Source organism: Vitis vinifera, chromosome 16, assembly GCF_030704535.1.
Source record: "Vitis vinifera cultivar Pinot Noir 40024 chromosome 16, ASM3070453v1".
NCBI classification, from domain to species: Eukaryota; Viridiplantae; Streptophyta; class Magnoliopsida; order Vitales; family Vitaceae; genus Vitis; species Vitis vinifera.
In genome coordinates this window covers 15411766-15429476 of record NC_081820.1, presented here as the reverse complement: position 1 = coordinate 15429476, position 17711 = coordinate 15411766, and the positions used below count along the sequence as shown (strand labels likewise).

The following is a 17711-nucleotide window of genomic DNA, read 5'->3' as shown; positions in this document are numbered from 1 at the left end:
TAGAGATTTTAATGATTTGAGAGTTGGACTTGATTAGAGGATTGCTTAATATGCTCAGGGACTTCAGGATATCTTCAGAGGAGGACGCTGTGCTATGGAAAGGTGGGGGTCATGGCAAATATGGGGTTAAGGTTGCCTACAACATGCTGGCTGTTACCAATGCATGCACCTTTCTGACTAAATGCGTTTGGGTGGACAAGGTCCCAACCAAAGCGGCCTTTTTTGCTTGGGAAGTCGCGTGGGGGAAGATTCTCACTTTGAATAGGCTTCAAAAAAGGGGATGGCAGCTTCCTAACCGCTGTTTTTTGTGTGGTTGTGAAGAGGAAAATGTAAATCACATTCTTTTACATTGTATAGTGGTAAGGGCCCTATGGGAGATCGTCCTTGCCCTTGTTGGGGTTCAGTGGGTGTTCCCAGAGTTAGTTAAAGATGCGTTATTCAGTTGGAGGGGCTCTTTTGTGGGGAAAAAAAGGAAAAAAATTTGGAATTCCATCCCGTTGTGTATTTTTTGGACGGTATGGAAGGAGATGAATAGATTAGCTTTTAGGAGAGGTGTGTTAGATATACAGAAACTCAAAAATTCTTTTGTATGTACCTTGTGGAGTTGGGCTAGGGTGTATATTGGAGAGGAGTCCTCTTCGCTCTTAGGCTTTTTGGAGTGGCTAGCGGCCACTTAAGGGTGGATAAGGGTGCTTGTTTTTTGTGTTCTTGTGTTAGGCTGATTTGTATACTCCCTGTATGCTTTGTGCCCTTTGCCCTATAATATATTTGTGTTTATCTATAAAAAAAAATTAGAGTTGTTCTTTTGCTTAAAGACAAAAAGTTCTTTTTTTCCCCTCTCATCTAGTCTCCTCGAAATTCTATTTATGATAGACTCTAGCCTTGGGATTCCCCACTAGTGGAAGACCTAAATAGGTTAAAAGCTAATCGAAAACTTTACATTCTAACAACAATGCTAATCTAGCAATCCGATTTCGACTCGCATTAATTCCTTGTTGCTCTTATCTAGATTGATTTTAAATCCTAAAATGTGCTAAAAAATCAATAAGACAATTTTAGGATTTTGCAACTCTTTTGCTTTGGCATCAGAAAAAAAGAGTGTCATCTACAAATTGTAAAGGAGACACCCCTAGTTCTGCTTCTCCCCACTAGGAAGCCTTCTAGGATACTATCTTTCTGTGTTTTGCTTAAAACATTTGTTGCAATGGAGAAAAGGAGAGGGAAAGGGGATCTCTTTGCCTTAAACCTTTAGTTGTCTGCCTTTTTTTATTTTTTATTTTTTTAAACTAGATATAAAATTATATTAAAAGTGAATAAAAGTACATGAGAAGGAAAATATTTCAAAAGGCTAAAGGCGGTCTTGAGACATTTGCCTAAAGGAGGCAAAATGTAAGCCTTAAGGTGGTATAAGGCGTAAGCCTTAACTTTAATAATAATAAGAAAAAAATCTTCAAAATTAGAAAAATACTAATAAAATCACATGAAAATTAAATAATAAGAAAACTATGCAATGTATAATTATCAAATTAATTGTACGCCATTTTCAATAGATTCTAATTTATTTATTTTTTTTCTCTTCTAAAATCCAACTCTCTCATGCATTTGTCAAATAATCTTTAAACCTACCATCATTATCACTAGTAGGATAAATCATAATTATATCCAATTGCTCTATTACCCTCTCCATCAATGTTAATGTCACTCCATTTTTCTTCTTTATCCATTAATTACAGTGATCTTTTTTATGAGTGTTATCAAAGATGATCGCTTGGGTCGCCTAGGTTATCAGGCCAGACAGGGCAGATAAAAGTTGCCTCTTAAAGACCCAGGCAAGGTGCTTCAAAGAGGCAATGCCTAGACAATTGCTTTGGGATAATGCATAAGGCATAGAGACGATCGGCTTTGACCATGAGTTAGGATTAAACATACTTAGATTATAATTTTATTTAATCTAAAATTCGATTAAACAAAGCATAAGAAAAAAGATTATATTATCAATCATAGAGATAATAAGATGGAGTGCTATTAATCTAGTCTTGATGGAAGTGATGACAATTTTAATTTTGATGATGACTATGATGATGATGCCCAAAGCTTCTCTATAATGTTCAATCTCTTTTTTTGTTTTTAATTCTACTTTTTAGATGTTTGAAAAATTAGAATATACATTTAGACAATATGAATATTTCTAAACAATATGATGTTTCTTATGATGTGGAGTATAATATTTAACACTTTGAATAAATATTACTATTTTGTTAATATAAGACATTATGAGGGATGAAATATTAATAGTGTTGATTGTTGAAGACAACCCTTATATTGGTTGAGTATCAAAAAGGTAAATATATGTATATTTTTTATTGCCTTAGCATAGTCAAGCTATCGCCTTGTTTTTTACCTTTCACCTTAGGCTAAAAGGAGTCTTATCGCCTTGACATCGCCTTTTGCTTTTGACAACACTGTTTTTTACTTGCTCAATCAATAATCAAATAATGATTGGATATAAACTTGATCATTACAGTGACCAACAAATCTTTTATTTCTTCTTCCCAATCTCTTACTATATATCCTTTGAAACAAGTTGTGGACAGTGTACTAGCTAGGTTACTCTCTTTTTTTTTCCTCCATTTTGTAGTTCAATGGTTTTTGTCATTATATTTACTAAATTGTACTTAAATTGTATTTCAGGTTCTCTGATAAAGCACCAGCTTGTGACTCATCTCACGCTTGGTATTGCTCTTCGTGGAGTGTTGGATGCATTGCGCAAACCAACAGATTCAAAAGTCAGTATCAACTTTAGTATGTCTTTCTTCCATTGTTTGCTTTCCATGTTTGACACTTTTATGCGTTTTGCTGTTAGATATTCACTTTTGGAACAAAGGCTTTGGAGCAGTTTCTGGACCGGCTTATAGAGTGGCCACAATATTGCTATCATATTTTGCAAATATCTCATTTACGTGGTACTCATCCAGAGCTTGTTGCATTTATTGAACGAGCTCTTGCTAGGACTTCGTCTAGTCACTCTGAATCAAATGGGGGCAACAATTCTTCAACTGATCCCCATAGTGGTTCTGCTCCAGCTACTTTGGAAAATGTGGAGGTACAAAATTAAGCTTCATTTCTTGATGCATGTCTTGTGTTTAGATCTGCCATATAAAGTTATAAATCATCAATGAGAAATATTCTACTCATATATTGGAGCAAGATTTTGCCGAAGTTAACTGTGTTGATACTGGTTATTATGGATGAGTCTGATAGTTATGTCTTTTGGACATGCATGTCATGTTCACACTAAATATTATGTTGGTCAGATATTTGCAACCATTTCTGCCAATTTTTGAACAAAAATTAAATTCAAATCTAATGTAGAGCATGTTATGGAATGGAAGCTCTAAAGACTATTGTTGGATTATAAGTACCTTCTATGCTTGTCATCTATCCAAAATATCTAAAACTGATTGGAGACTGAGTGCTGCTCTATCCACGTAAATCTTAGAATTAAAGTCCCATTTTAAATATTTATTAGAAAAAGTTATGGATTGTATTGCAAATGATATTCCTTTTATATTGACTTAGTTTGCATGGCATGTATGGGAGGAATATCCACTTCAGTAATGGTCTTGGCAAAGTTTGGGCTCCCTATGAGATCTTGGGTGCTATACAAATAGAAATATTCCAGTTAGACATAGTTTTATTTTAATTCTGCTAATGTTTGTTTAAGGGCATGCATTCATGCAAGAACTCTGTTCGTCAAAGATAAGTCGAAAAGTTGGAATAGGATATTGTTTTGGGACATAGATGAGAGAGTGTATCTGTTCTTAAAGAAATTAGGAAGTTTGATTTACTTAAAGGTTCGTCTTTTATGTTTTCAGTGTAGGATCTTAGTACCCTTGAAGTTGCTAGGAAATTAGAGGTAGAAAAGATCTTGTTGACAGAGATGTGCTTGAGATAAACTTCCATAGTGAAATGGGTTAAGAAAGGTGATTGCAAGTCCAAACTTCTCCATATGGTAGCTCACAATAGAGAGTAGAAGAACTTGTTTATATCAGTCCAGATAGCAGATGAATCTGTATTAGTTGTTGGGATTCTATCTTGGAGGAAATTTTAAGGATGTAAAGCAGAAATAAAAATGAATGCTTCAGAAAATCTTGATTGTCCATAATTGTTCAAGTACTTGCATTTTGAAAGTATAGGAAACAATATTTTGACATTTTCTGAAAGTATACTGTTATGACATGTTTCTGTAGGCCCTTTTTTTTTTTTGTTTAAAAATGTGTTACCAAACACAGTTTCTTGTTGTTTTCATTTTTCCCTTTTTGAAAACAGAAATCTACTACCAAATAGGTCTCAAGTTTTTGTTTTTCACCATATCTGCAATGATGGGGATGTTGAGAACCGGAGGATTAAGGGTTTGGATTGGTATGCTATTTTCGGTGCCTAGTGGGGTGTGATTAGACCACCTCTTTCCAAGGAGGCAATTGAAGAGGGCTGTTTTAAGATGGACAAATGGAAGGTTCAGGGCAATGAGGGCATGTTAAAATTGTGGAGGTGTAAGGCAATTCAACTATCCCTCTCTTAGGGGTTTTAGGGTAAGAGAGGGCCATGGAGGTTGTACCCATGATTCACAAGATTTTCAACATGAATGGTTTGGGGTTCGCTCCCTTAGATCCCTATATTGGCCAATCAAAGGGCTGACCAGTTAGCCAAAGTTAGTGCCTTCTTGGTAGACGACTTCATGAGGGATTCTATGCCCATCAAATACAATTTTGCTCTAGGGTCCACTTGAACCCTCAATTTTTTTTTGGTAGATGAAGACAACTTGAATTGAAAAGGTGCCAAAATAGGGGGCTCACCCTACGTATACAGGTAGTATACAAAGAGAGCCAAAACAAGGCTGCAAAAAAGAAAGAAAAAACCTAGAGAGGTAAAAAGCTAGCCAACATGCCAATCACCCAAAAAATTCAGAAAAGAGGGAGAGTCTAAATCCAAAAACTGCTGAGACCACTCTAGAAGAGACCAAAAAAAGAGGTTCCTCGAGCAGGGATCTGATAGCTCTTCCTCTTGGAATGTTTTTCGGTTTTGCTCTCCCCAAATACACCAAAAAAGGCAAATAGGCGCCAATCTCCAAACTGCTTGTTTCTTCTTCCCTAGCCCCTTAACTTTCCGTTCCAGAAGCAGATTTCTCATTGAGGCCGGAAAAGCCCACACCAGACCAAAAGAAGATAGCAGCAAAGTCCATAGCTTCCTTGTTTTACCACAATGAATCAGAATGTGGTCCGCCGATTCCTCGTCGTCTTTACAAAGGCTGTTGACCATGGACTAACCCCTCTTCATTAACATGTCTACTATTAAAATTTTTCCCCAAACTTACGAACCCCAAATCTCTTTGGTTGGAAATAAAAGGCTATTCTTAGCCCTTAAAGACCTATAATACAATTTGACATTAAACTTTCCCCTCCTCTCGATCTTCCAAACTAAGGAATCCTCCCCTTATTGAACCTTTATTGTAGAAATATGTTCCAAAAAACGAGTCACCTCCTCTAATCCCCAATCTTGGAAAGATCTTCTAAAGTGCACCTCCCAACCCCCACCTCCACCTCCTTGTCTCCCCCAAAGGTCAGCCATTGCAGCAGAATTATGGGTTGCATTTCTGAACAGCAAAGGGAAAAGATCCTTCAACTTAAAATCCCTAACCCAAATGTCCCACCAAAATCTCACGAGTCTACCATTTCCAATACGGATACTAGTTCTAAGAAAGAAATCCTCCTGACCCTTTCTAATGTCTTTCCAAAGGCCCATCCCATAAGAATCCCTCACCTCTTTAGTGGTCCAACCCCCTTCCTCCTCTCCAAATTTTCCAACAATGACTTTCCTCCAAAAACTCTCCCTTTTTAGAGGAAATCTCCAAAGCCATTTTCCTAGCAAAGCTTGATTGAAAATCTCCAAATGCCTTAACCCCAACCCTCCATGCTTCTTATCTTTACAAATAACCGACCAACTTACCAAGTGGATCTTTCTTTCTCTGCTCCAAATCTCCCCACAAAAACTCCCTTTGAATTCTCTCCAATCTAAGTCTCACTTTCTTTGAAATTACAAAAAGCGACATAAAATGGATGGGGAGGTTTGAGAGAGCGCTCTTAATAAGGGTAAGTCTTTCTCCCTTTGACAAGTATTGTTTTTTCCAAGTACCCAATTTCCTCTTGAATCTTTCTTCTATAACATCCCAAAATCTACACGATTTATGATGGGCTCCAAGGGGTAAACCTAGATAAGTAGTAGAGAGCTTTCCTACTTTACACCCAAAAAACGTTGTTGCTCTATTCTCAGTTGCCTTTTCAATGTCCAATTTGCACACTAAACCTGCACTGGAGCTTCGTTTCCTCGAGTCAATCGCCTCATTAGCTACCAAAACTGCGTCCAAAATTTGCCTACCTCCCACAAAAGCATTCTGGCCATTTGAAACCACTTTTCCCATCACCCTTTTTAGCCTATTAGCTAGGACTTTTGCAATAATCTTATAAAGGCTCCCCATAAAACTAATAGGCCTGAAATCTTGCACGTCACTAGCCCAAGCTTTCTTTGGGATAAGAATTAAGAAGGTTGCATTAAGGCTTCGAAAAATAGTGTTCTGCGTATGGAGTTCCTCAAATATCTGCATCACTTCCCCCCCAACTATAGGCCAACAAAACTTCTAGAAAGCCAGCGAAAAACCATCCGGCCTTGACGCCTTATCACCCCCAAATATGAGAGAGCTTTAGAAACCTCCTCCTTTGAAAATGGCCCCTCCAAAGTCTCATTATCCAAGGGGTCAAGAGTTCTAAAAAGCCCTGAATCCACATCAAGTCTTCTCATTGGAGTTTCTTCAAACATGGATTTAAAGTAGGACCCAATCTCTTCTTTAAGCTCCTCCTCTTTATCCAGCCGAACACCCCTAACTGTAAGGCTACTGATAAAATTTCCCCTTCTCCTTGCATTAGCCATGTGATGAAAGAACTTGGTATTGCTGTCTCCCTCCTTCAACCAAAGAGCCCTTGAACTTTTGCCTCCAAGGGATTTCTTCAAGGATGGCACAATGACTAAACTCATCTCTGGTTGTCCGCTGACTTCTCCTATCTTCCTCAAATAGAGATCCTAGCCTTTCTAAACTGTCCCAATAGTTTAACTGCTCCAAGGCAGCATCCTTCCTAGCCGACACATTGCCAAGGGACTCTTTATTCCATTTCTTCAAGTTGTATTTCAAAGCCTGTAGCTTCTTAGCAAGCACAAAGCTGGGTTTCCACTAAAATTGTAAGACTGCCACCATTCTTTAATCTTATCCGTAGAACCTTCCACCCTGAACCACATGTTTTCAAATCTAAACTTGCTTTTACCTCTTGTCACCCCTCCACAAAATTTCCCCCTCCTTTTCCAGCTGACCCCTCAGTGATTTTCACTCTGGTTCTTCATGCTTTCCTTTTTCCTTGTATCCTCACTTTTCCTCCTGGCTTGAAGGTTGCCTGATATTTATTTAGATTTTTGCATTTTAATAAAATGTTTGTTTCCTATCAAAACAGGATATCATAAAACTGCTAGGCAGATGAAAGGACCAATTACAGTTTTTGATAAAAATGTTGGCAGTCAAGAATGTCTGCACAAAATGAATATAGGTTTTGTAGATTAATTGAGGATGTTTCAATGAATGAATGACTTACCAAGAAAACCAAAAGAAGAAGAAACGAATTACAAGGAAAGCAGAGATCCTGAGAGCACTTATAGGTGATAAGTGAGAGCGATGGTACACTATCTGCAAAGAGCAGCAATGATGGCAGCACTAAAGGAGGACCAATTTGGGGTTTCTCCCTTGACCTTTAAAATTGCATTTAGGATTACATTGCATATGTGTCTTTTAGAAGTGCTTATTTAGGAATTGTTTATGTATATAGAGGGATCTATGTGATGTAAAAGGCTATCTTAAATTTGTGTTTAGATGTACTTCACTATGTGTTAAATTTTAACCTTGATACTACTCTTCTGTGTTCAGTTTCCTTCTTGGGTATCCTTCAACCAAGTATATCTTTGGATCATAAAATATTAACTATTTTGTTTGTTTTCATGTATTGATTTCTATAATTTGTCAGGTGAAACACGTTAATGATACATGTTTATTTGCTTATCATTTCAGGTGCCTGATTCATCATGGCAACTTTTAGGATCTAGGACCACACAGCCTGGACAGCAGACCTCATCTCCACTACCAGCACAACAAAGACATCAAGGGTTTCTTGGTGACAGGCATAAAACATCTGCATCTTTGATTAATTATGGGAGACCAATTCTACCTCCCACTGGTCATGCTTCAAACGTTTCCACAAGTGATGCACTTGGCAGTCAAAAGGTATCCCAGGGAAACCATTTCAGTTTATGTGAAAATTTTGGCTAATTTTTTCATTGTATCTTAATTTTTATTTTCCTTCATCTCTCATCTTCTTGTTTAGTTGGTTGTCTCTCAGTCCTTGCAAACAGTGTCGTCACAGACTGCTACTGGTGTTTCTGCAGCCGTGTCTTCCTCAACTGGTTTACTTCATCCTTCCCGAAGCATTGCATCAACTAGTAAGCTTTTATATCTTATTTATCTGTAGTATCTGTAATTCTTGATAGCAAATCTTCCCTGGGTACACTCCAAAATCCCTTACTTCACTTTCTTGTGCCTGATTTGTTAAACATCCCATTTCTGTAGGCATGCTTAGACAACCTTCATATAATACAGGGTTTGGTTCTGCTTTGAACATTGAAACGCTTGTTGCGGCAGCGGAGAGAAGAGATACACATATAGAGGTATGTTTTGTGTATTTCAATCTTGTTCTGACATCTCTATGATTTACTTGGGCACAGGCATTTACTGACCATGGCATTTTTTTGACTTTCTGAATCAAACTTGGTCAGTCAAACATACAAAGGTTAGGTTGTAGTATTCTTTGTGAGATGTTTCTTTTAGGAAGAGAATGACTGGTCAGGAACACCCATGAGATGATTAGATGTGTCAGAATCATGTCTTTCAAACAAGTGTATTTGCAGATGATTAATCAATTAACCTTGCGATTGATGCTAATTTATTTGATGGGTACTGTTTGTTAACTGGCTTTATTTTATTTTATTTTATTTTTTACTTTTTTAGTGTGTGCGCGTATGTAAGAGAGAGAGACTTTGTAAATGCAAAAGGGAAAAATGGAATGAAGAAAATAAAAACTGTATATTGATGTCTGTTTTAGTTTGTTGAATTTCATGTATTTTTTTATTTTATTTTTTAAACTTGAAATTGTGCTTGACATGTGACAAACTTTGTATCTGGGAGTTTTATGTAGGTGGAAATGATTAAAAAATTTGGAAATATTTCAGGATATTCATAAAAATGTGGAAAAAAATTTGTTAGCTGGCATTAATGTTAAGGTTCAACAGTAATTGGTGCTAACTTCATGATATTGTCATTGTTTTTAGAAATAGGAAATTATCTTACAATTTTATTATCCTATTTGTTACTACTGTGGTGACAATTTCTTAGTGTGATGCCATTTTTAGTTTTTTAAAAACATGTTAGATTAAGATTAAGAAAAGAAGAGGAAGAAGCATGATGAAAAAATGGTGTAGAAAAAGTTTAGGTTTGTTTAATAAGATTAAGAAAAAGAAGAGGAAGAAGCACAAAGAAAAAATGGTGTATAGAAAAAGTTTAGGTTTGTGTAAGGACTTTGTTTGAGATTTGATTTTAAGCTTCTTAGAATCACATTTTGTATGATTTATTTTTTATTTTTTATTTTTATAATCTTTTAATTTGATAAAATGAAAAAGTGATTGTGAGGGGCCTTTTCTATTGACACTTTAAATTACTAACATGCCCTCATGTGATTTGTAAAATACCAATTTTACATTGAAGACAAATGTTATATCAATGATAATCCAAGATCACAAGAATTGAATAATTTAAGAGAGATTGCTCTTGTGATGTAGGCACACGATATTGAATATCTAGTTGAAACTCTTTGTATTGTGGAGTAATATACTTTTGGAATTTATATTATATTTTACTCTTTGTAAAATGTAAGTAAAAAATTCTGATTATTATAAATATTTTTACTTGGATTTAGTTAAAACAAAAACCTAGAAGAAGAAGAAGAAAATATTATGGTTAGTTTTTTTTTTCTTTTTTTTTTTTTTGCGATTGGTGAACAAAGCAAATATATTAAAAGCGCTTGGAAATGGTGCACAAAGTACACACAAAGTATACAAGTAGCAACCAAAAACAAGAGAAAGGAAAGAGAGACGACAAACTAAACCCCAAAACGCAAGACAACAACTTAAAGCCTAGAAAAACAAGAACCCATATTCAACTAACAATTTGATGAAAAATAACTTTAAACACCCCACTATTGCCACCACCGCTTATCCTTGTTGGCCAGACTAACACCAAGAAAGCTATGACAACCTACCACAACCCTAAAAACACGGCTTTGATGGTCACTTACAAACCAACTCCCTCCCATTGCTTTGGTTTTTCTTGTTTTTGTTTGAACTGTTGTAATTAACCGACCATTCCAAATTTTGAAGCTCCCTAACCAGATGAGGGATGGAAGGGAGCCTTCTTTTTGCAATCAAAGCTCTACGATGCTTTCTGGATTCCAACTTCCTCATAAGGGACGCGATTTCCTTCTCATTCCCATCCATTGACAATCCTAAAAACTTACTAAATGAGATGAATTTTTGATAAGAGAGATCATAGAGGCTCTCTACTTCCATTAGGCCCCTACTAAGGCTTTCAAAACCCAAAGCCTCCTGAGACTGCTAAGGAGGAGGGTGTACAGATGTGGAAGATTAAGTAGTTTGGACAAAGTCAAAGGACGATAAATTTTTTGTCAAGTCTCTCTATAACGCTTTGGAATTGAAAAGACAAGGGGATTTTCCTGTTCTTGGGTGCTGCCAAGGGTGAGTTTTTTTTGCTTGGGAGGCCACGTGGAAAAAGGTCTTAACCTTGGATCGGATTTAGGGGAGAGGGTGGCCTTTAGCTAATAGATGTTGCTTGTGTTTTTCAGAGGAAGAGTTTATTGATCACATCCTCTTGCATTGTGAGTTGGCAAGGAGTTTATGGAACTTGTTGTTTTCCCTGTTTGGGGTGTCGTGGGTGCTTCCATCCTTAGTTCTTCCTCAACCACGCCCTCCCTAGATAGCACACACAAAGACCTATAAATATCTTCTAAAAAAGCCTTGTCCTACTTGCTCCAAGAAATCAAACTATCAGTCCTCCCCATAGAACATCCCTCGCCAGTGGACAAAGAGAATGCTGAGGAAAAAGACCCTCCCCCCTTGGTCCATTTGGAATTGAAGACTTACCAGCTGAGAATCTTGCCGCTTCCTCCATGAGAGCCTCATCATTTAGCAGGAGAGGAAGCGACGAAGGCGAAGGCGTCAAAACCCTAGCTTCATCAATGGGGTCATCATCTGCAACATTGGGAGCCAAAAAAACCCTCTCCCCCTCTAAAGAGCCCTCCCTGGACAAAGCTTCTTAACCCAAACTTCCTTGACCTACCTCCAATGGCCCACTCTCTAAATACTTATCCACCCGGCCTCCGCTGCATTGGGTCTCTATGCTGCCATGACCCAAAGAAAGACGGGCTCCAACTGAATAGTCAAGGCCCAAAGATTCTCTTCCAGTAATAGCCTTGCGTGGAGCCCAATCCCCACTTCCCCCCCTCCCTCCCTCAATGAGGGTCACTGAGTTTTGGGCTGCAGCTGAGACAACCCTTGAAGAAATACCAATTGCTCCCTGGGCCTCTAAAGTTTTGGGTCCAAGGGCCTTTAAAATTCTAACTGGACGAAAATCATAGTCCATGTAAGGAAGCCCATTATAGCCTTCTCTCTTTGGACTTCCTTTCTTGAAACCTTCACCGTCCAGTCCCCTCCATCATTCCTTTCACCTGTAACAACCCCACTATCACCGCCCCCCTTCTCTGATGCCACAACAGTAGCTTTTGCATGGCCAAAAGCTGATGCTACACCTACTCCACTCTTACCACCAGCAGCTGACACGTCAACCCCTGCATCCTGCACCACAGTCGGTCCCAACCTCACACCCTCAGTGTTGTGTGAGACTCCCAATGCATCATCCCTGACCTCCTGTTCTAAGCTTCTGCAACCACTAGTCTTTGGAACCACAACTGAAAATCTGGGTGGAAATTCCTACTACGGCTGAATAGAGAAGCTTGAAGAATCCACTACCACCTGAAGTAAGCCAGGCAAAGCTTGCACCCCCTGATTTCACCAGAATCCTAGCCCACTGCAAATGAGACATAACAACTGTATGCTCGTCCAAGAACATGAAGCCATGAAGCCTCCACAACAGTCCCCAATCTTCTTGAACACCTCTTGACTCCAAAGATGCAGTGGAAGACCCAATACTCTCACCCATACTTAGGTGCCACACCGTTTTGCAAACACCCTATTTCAGGGTTCCACCTCTCTAGATGCAAGACAAACCGCTTAGAACTCCATGAGCCCCTTACTAGCACCCTCTCCTCTTCAGATCGATCCTCAAAGTCAAACAAGATCAAAGCACCCCCAAGGGCTGAGAGCTTCAACCCCCTTTTCAGAGACCACAAATGAATTGCATATTGTCTTAACTCAATCAAATCTAGCAACAGGTCAAAAGCAGTCACAAATCTCCCAACCAAACAGCTTCTCGGCTGGTCCACTCTGCTTGGGGTTTCCTTCAATCTAAGTTGCACCCATACTGCTTTGCCTACCAAGCCCATATCCTTCTTAATGGCCTCCACAAAGGATTTGTTTTTAGAAACCGCCAATGAAGGTTGCAGTTCCTCAGCAGAGGATGCAACCTTCCTAATCTTGGCCTTAGGAGCTACCCCTAAGAGGTGGAGCTTCTCCACCAAAATGGTCTATCCCCTAAGAAAGCCCCTCCCTTCTAGGAAAATTAGTGTACTTCTTTGCTTCCTCAACAACCATTGAAAAAAAAATGTATCTCTCTGTTCCATTCGCACGCTGCTCCAAGGTAAATCTCCTCCCACCATCCTCCCAAATTGTGCTCCACCTCAATGCTCTTTCTCTGCAATAGGCTTCCACCCCTTCTAGCAAGCGGTCTAAACTCAGCTCCTTAAACCTAATCCAAGTGGAAAAGCCTCTACTTCTTTCCACAATGAGACCCTTTAACTTCCCTCTGACCACCTCGATGAAAAGATTGAAGGTCTTGGTGTCTGTAGCAAACCAACACATTTTTCCTTGTGAATCCATTCTACTCAAAACACATTTACGTCTACATTCTTCCCACATTATGCACCAATAAGAACAACAGATGAAACAGTTTCAAGAGTTCCAATCAGTGAACAACTTCATGCTAGATGTTTGATTCTTCATACCTCCAAATATTAGGAGACCTTTACACAACTTGTGCTTATTTAATAAGCTTAAGAATGGGAAGAAAAATTAGATGTATATAGTTGGTTTAAAATGATATGATGGTTCAAGATCAAGGAAGGGTATAGCCTGCTAGCGAATCCTAATGACACCGCTTTACCTTCAAGGTGTATCTGGGTGGATAGAGTTCCAACCAAAGTCGCTTTCTTCGCTTGGGAGGCGACGTGGGGGAAGGTGCTTACTCTTGATAGGCTCTAGAAAAGAGGGTTACAACTCCCAAATTGCTGTTTTTTGTGTGGTTGTGAAGAAGAAAATGTAAATCATATTCTTATACACTGTATAGTGGTTAGAGTCCTGTGGGATATTGTTCTTGGGTTAGTAGATGCTAAGTGGGTCTTTCCAGAAACTGTAAAGGAGGTCTTAATTAGCTGGAGGGGCCCTTTTGTGGGGAAAAAAAGGAAAAAGGTTTGGAAATCCATCCCGTTGTGTATTTTTTGGATGGTTTGGAAGGAGAGGAATAGATTAGCCTTTAGGGGGGGGGGGGGGGGGGGGGGGGGGGTGTTGAATATCCAGAAACTCAAGAATTTTTTTGTTTGTAATTTATGGAGCTGGGCTAGATTGTATATAGGTGAGGAGTCTCTCTCCCTTATAGGCTTTTTGGAGTGGTTAACATCCACTTAAGGGGTGGTGAGTCTCTCTTGGTTTTTTGTTTTAGAGGCCTTAGCCGCCTTGTATACCACTTGTATGCTGTGTGGCTTTTTGCCTCTTCTTTAATGAATTTCTGGTTTACTTATCAAAAAAAAAAAAAAAAATTATGTGATGGTTCATTTAGGATTTGCTTTGTTACTCTTTTGTCTTCCAACTTTTCTTTTAAAATTAACAATTTGATAAATATTTTCAAAATTCCTGTTTGGTAACTTGCTTTTACTTTTTGTTTTTTTCAAATTTGATTGGTAAAAATTAAAAGAAATGAAGATATTAAAACCTAGAATCCTTCTAAATTAATATGCCAATATATAAACTTAAAACATCCATTACTTAATCAATCCAATAATTGCAACTGTATGCTACACTCAGTAAAATCAATCAAAAGCTGTAAAAAAAATAAAATGAAAATAGAATAAAATCTAAGACCATCACATAAGATTTATATTACATTTTTCTATCAAGTTAACAATCAGGTTAACAGTAAAAGTTATTACAATACTGTTAAATAATATATATCTAAAATTTAATTTTTTATAAATATATAATCTCAATTGGGTAATTGGAGCCTTAAACTCAAGCTTGACCCAAATTTAATTTGAGTTGATTTTTTTGCCAAAGACAAATCGAAATTGCAAATTGAATTTCTAGTCTGCAACAATTTGAGTTGGGTTGGGTTGAACCCGCTAAAGTTGAAGCCCTAGACTTGATCCACTTAATTCGGCTTTATCCTATTTTACCTAACAATAAGGCATGACATGATTGGTACCCCAATAATGATCACTCTTCCTCTTACCTTATCTACTAATATGGTTGCCTTGAAGAGGCAATCTAGTCCTATTCTTGCCCATTGGGAAGCCCTCTAGTAAATCGTTTTCCTCCACTCTTAGCACCATCTTACTTAAAAAATCAGCTACAATGGTGAAAAGAAATGGGGAAAGAATATCCTTGTCTTAAACCTTGGATTTCCTTAATTCTTTAGCATTTCTATCCTTCATTTCCATTTACTAAGATTGCAAAACTTGTCGAGGACAAGCAACCCCTCATCTAAAACCTCCAACTTGAATTGAACCTTGTTCTCTCTTGTGCATGGTCTAGATGATCCCAATCCACATGGTCATAGGTCTCCTCAAAATCAATTTTAAAGGCGACCCCTTCCTCTCCTGAATATCTTTCTCATCCACCATTTCATTGGCAATCAAAATTTTATCCAAGATTTGCCTCCCTTAAAAAAACTTCATATTGTTGATCATCAATATTTAATCCCATTTACATCAATTAACCTTATTTATAAGCTTTAGAAAATATTGAATTTGAATAAAACTATGAAAAAATAAACCCAACCTATGTTGTAAGTAATTAGGATTTTTATTCTATTCGGCCGATTCACAAGAAATGCAGCTAGCTCTAGGAAATCCTTTAAAAAAAAAAAAAAAAAGAAATCAGAAAATTAGAAAATTATTTAGATACCCTTAATTAATTTAATATTTATTTTGTTAGATTCTTGAGTAGATTTTGGAGATTCATTCTCATCATTATGTTACTCTTTAACTCTCTTCCACTATTGAAGTGCAATGCCCTTCAGCTTAATCTTTACGAAGAACACCTTTCTTTCTTCAACCATAGGTTTCCACTGAAAGTAGTTCTCCACACTTTCTTCCCAATCCAAATAATCTTCAGCTGGTGTCTTCCCAAAAAAAATAAGCAACTTTAATTCTGATTCCTCTGTTCAAATTAAGTGCATAAATCTTCACTCTTATGTTAACTTTCACTCTCTATATAAACTTTTTTCAATTGACATCGTTGAAATATTTGCATAGCCTATGATAAATCCTGAATCACTCACCTTTTCTCAGCTATCTCCATGTGTTGGTATTGGTTTCCTCTTCCTCCAGGATCTGTATCATGTCCAACAATGGCATAAATTGAAGGTTTTCTTGTTCTGTGATACTGATTTGAAGCAACGGAAAAGAATGGGAAAGAAGTGACAGAAAAAGGAATAATAACTCTCCTTGGAATAAAATTCAAGAGAGATCCTAAATAACATTTTTCTGTTTTGAGTGAATACTGACTGAACAATTGTCTTCAACTCTAGATATCTGTAGAATTAATCCTTATTCTAAATATGGTAGAAAAACAATCCTAATTGTAATTGAATTTTTCCTAATGGTCTCAAAGCTCTAGGGGTTTGAGACAAGGGGTCCACTTTTGCCTTATTTGTTTGTGTTAGACATGAAAGCACTCAGTTGCTTTCTTAGGAGGGCTAGGGAGGGTGGGTTATTTGTCTAGCTTCAAGGTAAATGACAAAGTTGGTGAGGGAATGAAGGTTTCTTATTTGTTGTTTGTTGATGATACTTTGTTTTTTGCAAGGCTACCCAAGCTCAGATGACCTATGTAAGTTGTTACTTATGTGTTTTTGAGGCCATTTTGGGCTTGAAAATGAATCTAAGCAAGAGTGAGCTCTTACCAATTAGGAGGGTGGAAAACTTGGAAGGTCTGGCTTTTGTTCTAGGGTGTAAGGTTGGAGCTCTTCCAATCGCTTATTTGGGTCTTCCTCTTGGTGCCCCTTTCAATTCTTTGGCAATTTGGTGCGGAGTGGAGGAGAGGTTTCACAAAAGATTGACAATGTGGAAAAGACAATATATATGCAAGGGGGGAGATTGACACTGATTTAGGGCACTTTATTTAACTTGCATGTCTACTTTATGTCGTTATTCTAGATGTTGAGAATAGTGAAGGTGAGGTTGGAACAAATTCAAAAGGACTTTCTTTGGGGTGGAGGAAATTTAGAAAGAGTCTCATTTAGTAAAGTGGGCTACTGTTTGTTTAGACAAAAATAAGGGGGGTTAGGGAGTTAGGTGTCTTGCTTCGCTCAATAAGGCTCTTCTTAGCAAGTGGATTTGGTGGTTTGCAGTAAAAAGGCGGCATTTTGGAAACAAGTTATGAGGGGCAAATTTAGTGTAGTTGAAGCGGGGTGGTGTTTTAAGGAAGTGAGTAATAGGTATGAGGTTGGGTTATGAAAAATTATAAGGAAATTGTGGGCAATTGTTAATAGTGGTGTCTTTTTTTCTGTAGATAATGGTGGGGGGGGTAAAGTTTTAGAAGGATAAGTGATGTGGCAATGAGCCGCTATGTATTTCTTTCCCTACTGTATTTACCTTGGTTCATTCAAAGGAGGCGTGGGCGGCAGATCTATGGGATTAATCTAATGTTAATGGCTATTGGACTCCTAGCTTCTCTAGTGTCTATACAATTTAGAGAGAGTGTGGAATGTTTTCCTTTAAGGCTTCAAGATAAGGCAGTGAAGGTGATTTGGCTGGAGACTAAGAGTGGTTCTTTCTCTATGAGGTCCCTTTACACTTGCTTAGAGCTTGGGAGTTCAGCCCCTTTCTCAGAAACAATTGTTTGGAATTCTTAGGTTCCTCCTAAAGCGAGATCATGAGGTAAAGCTCTAACTTAGATTAGCTTCAAAAGAGAAGGTGGTCCTTTGTTATGTATAGGAGGAATTAATTGACCATATTTCACTACATTATGGTATGACAAGGTATTTGTGACAACTTTTGTTCTCTCCCTTCGAATTTTCTTGGGTGTTATATTCCTCAGTAAGAGAG

The 17711-nt window shown here is 37.8% G+C and overlaps 1 protein-coding gene across 5 annotated transcripts in view; it reads left to right on the top strand.

Annotated features, from left to right (window-relative positions):
- Nucleotides 1–17711, top strand: part of LOC100256945 (uncharacterized) — a 71193-nt gene that overhangs the window by 20312 nt on the left and 33170 nt on the right. For 2 of the 5 annotated variants that reach the window (XM_059733771.1, XM_059733770.1), the window contains exons 13-17: nucleotides 2692–2786; nucleotides 2864–3103; nucleotides 8165–8377; nucleotides 8478–8592; nucleotides 8720–8817. In XM_059733771.1, coding sequence (XP_059589754.1) covers nucleotides 2692–2786; nucleotides 2864–3103; nucleotides 8165–8377; nucleotides 8478–8592; nucleotides 8720–8817 — 761 coding nt within the window. The remainder of the gene's footprint in view (nucleotides 1–2691; nucleotides 2787–2863; nucleotides 3104–8164; nucleotides 8378–8477; nucleotides 8593–8719; nucleotides 8818–17711) is intronic. The other 3 variants (XM_059733774.1, XM_059733772.1, XM_059733773.1) reach the window with 3 other exon arrangements.